Source organism: Salvelinus sp. IW2-2015, linkage group LG3 (genome assembly GCF_002910315.2).
Source record: "Salvelinus sp. IW2-2015 linkage group LG3, ASM291031v2, whole genome shotgun sequence".
NCBI classification, from domain to species: Eukaryota; Metazoa; Chordata; class Actinopteri; order Salmoniformes; family Salmonidae; genus Salvelinus; species Salvelinus sp. IW2-2015.
In genome coordinates this window covers 24411463-24413332 of record NC_036840.1, presented here as the reverse complement: position 1 = coordinate 24413332, position 1870 = coordinate 24411463, and the positions used below count along the sequence as shown (strand labels likewise).

At 48.8% G+C, this 1870-nt stretch overlaps 1 protein-coding gene across 1 annotated transcript in view; it reads left to right on the top strand.

The window, feature by feature from the left end:
* The first annotated feature begins 1470 nt into the window (after positions 1–1470).
* LOC111980571 (ephrin-B2-like) overlaps positions 1471–1870 on the top strand; it is a 27610-nt gene continuing 27210 nt past the window's right edge. Inside the window, exon 1 of the mRNA XM_070449571.1 lies at positions 1471–1601. Coding sequence (XP_070305672.1) covers positions 1471–1601 — 131 coding nt within the window. The remainder of the gene's footprint in view (positions 1602–1870) is intronic.

Sequence of the window (1870 nt, the reverse complement as noted above, 5' to 3'; positions counted from 1 at the left end):
TGCCAAACAGTTCTTGAAATGCATCAAAAAGCGTGAAGAACTTCGGCCTGAAGACCCATACACACCGCAGGCTACATGGTGGACACCCCAAGTACGCTGGCAAGAGCATCCTGTCTGGTTTGCAGAGATCAACAGGCCCAATGGTATCATCCCTACATGTATTCTCGGCCACCTTGCCTGAATGAGTCTGGCCGAAGACACTTCCCAAGCAAGGGCTTTGGGATGGATATGCAATATGGGCAGTTTCGTGCCAACATATTCTCATCAAGCCACCTGGTGGTAAGGACTTTGGCTGGATCTGAGGCTCTTTCCCCTATTGCCCTCCATGCCTCCTCCCAAATCCCACCAACCATCAGGCCGACCTCAGAGCGCCAACTAGGTCCTTGTTTGGGAAACACACACACCAAAGCACGTAACAGGCCTAGGACCAAATTACAAAAGGCGTGAAAAAATTGGTGGGGGCCTTCCGGGCAAATTTTAGGCTTTTGAGCTTAGACCAACGCAGCCATCCTCAACCAAGGTGCGAACAGTGACAGTAGCAAGATGACGCGCCTCAGAGATCTGTTGTTCAAGAGGTGGCACAATGGCAGAAGGTCCAGGGAGCAGGACATGGAAGCCGCGAGAGGAAGCACAACCAAAGGCTTTAGTTTCTAGACTATCATTTTACAGATGTATGTGAAAAACGTTTTTTGGGAGATGCCGATGTGCCATCATTGGGAATCATTCAATATTCCCTTTCTTTAGTTGCTTCAGTGAAATCATCCAATGTGAAGCAGTCAACTCAATTTAAATTAAATATCTTCTCTCCTTTTTTTTTGCACTGGTGACAGACAATGCTGTGAACATGAAGGCTGCTTGGTCTAAAGTGGAGGAGTCCTACCCTCACATCACACCCATTGACTGTGCTGCTCATGCATTYCATGCATTGCATGCATGAATCTGCTCCTCAAGGACATCATGGCACTGAAAACAATGGATACACTCTACAAGAGAGCCAGGGAAATGGTTAGGTATGTGAAGGGTCATCAAGTTATAGCAGCAATCTATCTCACCAAGCAAAGTGAGAAGAATAAGAGCACCACATTGAAGCTGCCCAGCAACACCCATTGGGGTGGTGTTGTCATCATGTTTGACAGTCTCCTGGAGGGGAAGGAGTCTCTCCAAGAAATGGCCATATCACAGTCTGCCGATATGGACAGCCCTATCAAGAGGATCTTACTGGATGATGTATTTTGGGAGAGAGTGGTAAGCAGCCTGTAACTCCTGAAACCTATAGCAGTAGCCATTGCACGGATTGAGGGAGACAATGCCATCCTGTCTGATGTTCAGAATCTGCTTGCAGATGTAAGAGAAGACATCCGTACTGCCCTGCCCACTTRACTGTTGCTCCAAGCAGAGGAAACTGCAGTTCTGAAATGCATCAAAAAGCGTGAAGACTTCTGCCTGAAGACCATACACACCGCAGCGTACATGTTGGACCCCAAGTACGCTGGCAAGAGCATCCTGTCTGGTGCAGAGATCAACAAGGCCAATGGTGTCATCCCTACTGTGTCTCGCCACCTTGGCCTGAATGAGGGCAAGGTTCTTGGCAGTCTGGCGAAGTACACTTCCAAGCAAGGGCTTTGGGATGGAGATGCAATATGGCAGTCGTGCCAACATATCTCATCAGCCACCTGGTGGAAGGGACTTTGTGGATCTGAGGCTCTTTCCCCTATTGCCTCCATCCTCCTCCAAATCCCACCAACATCAGCCGCCTCAGAGCGCAACTGGTCCTTGTTTGGGAACACACACACCAAAGCACGTAACAGGCTGACCAATACAAGGGTTGAAAAATTGGTGGCCTTCCGGGCAAATTTGAGGCTTTTTGAGC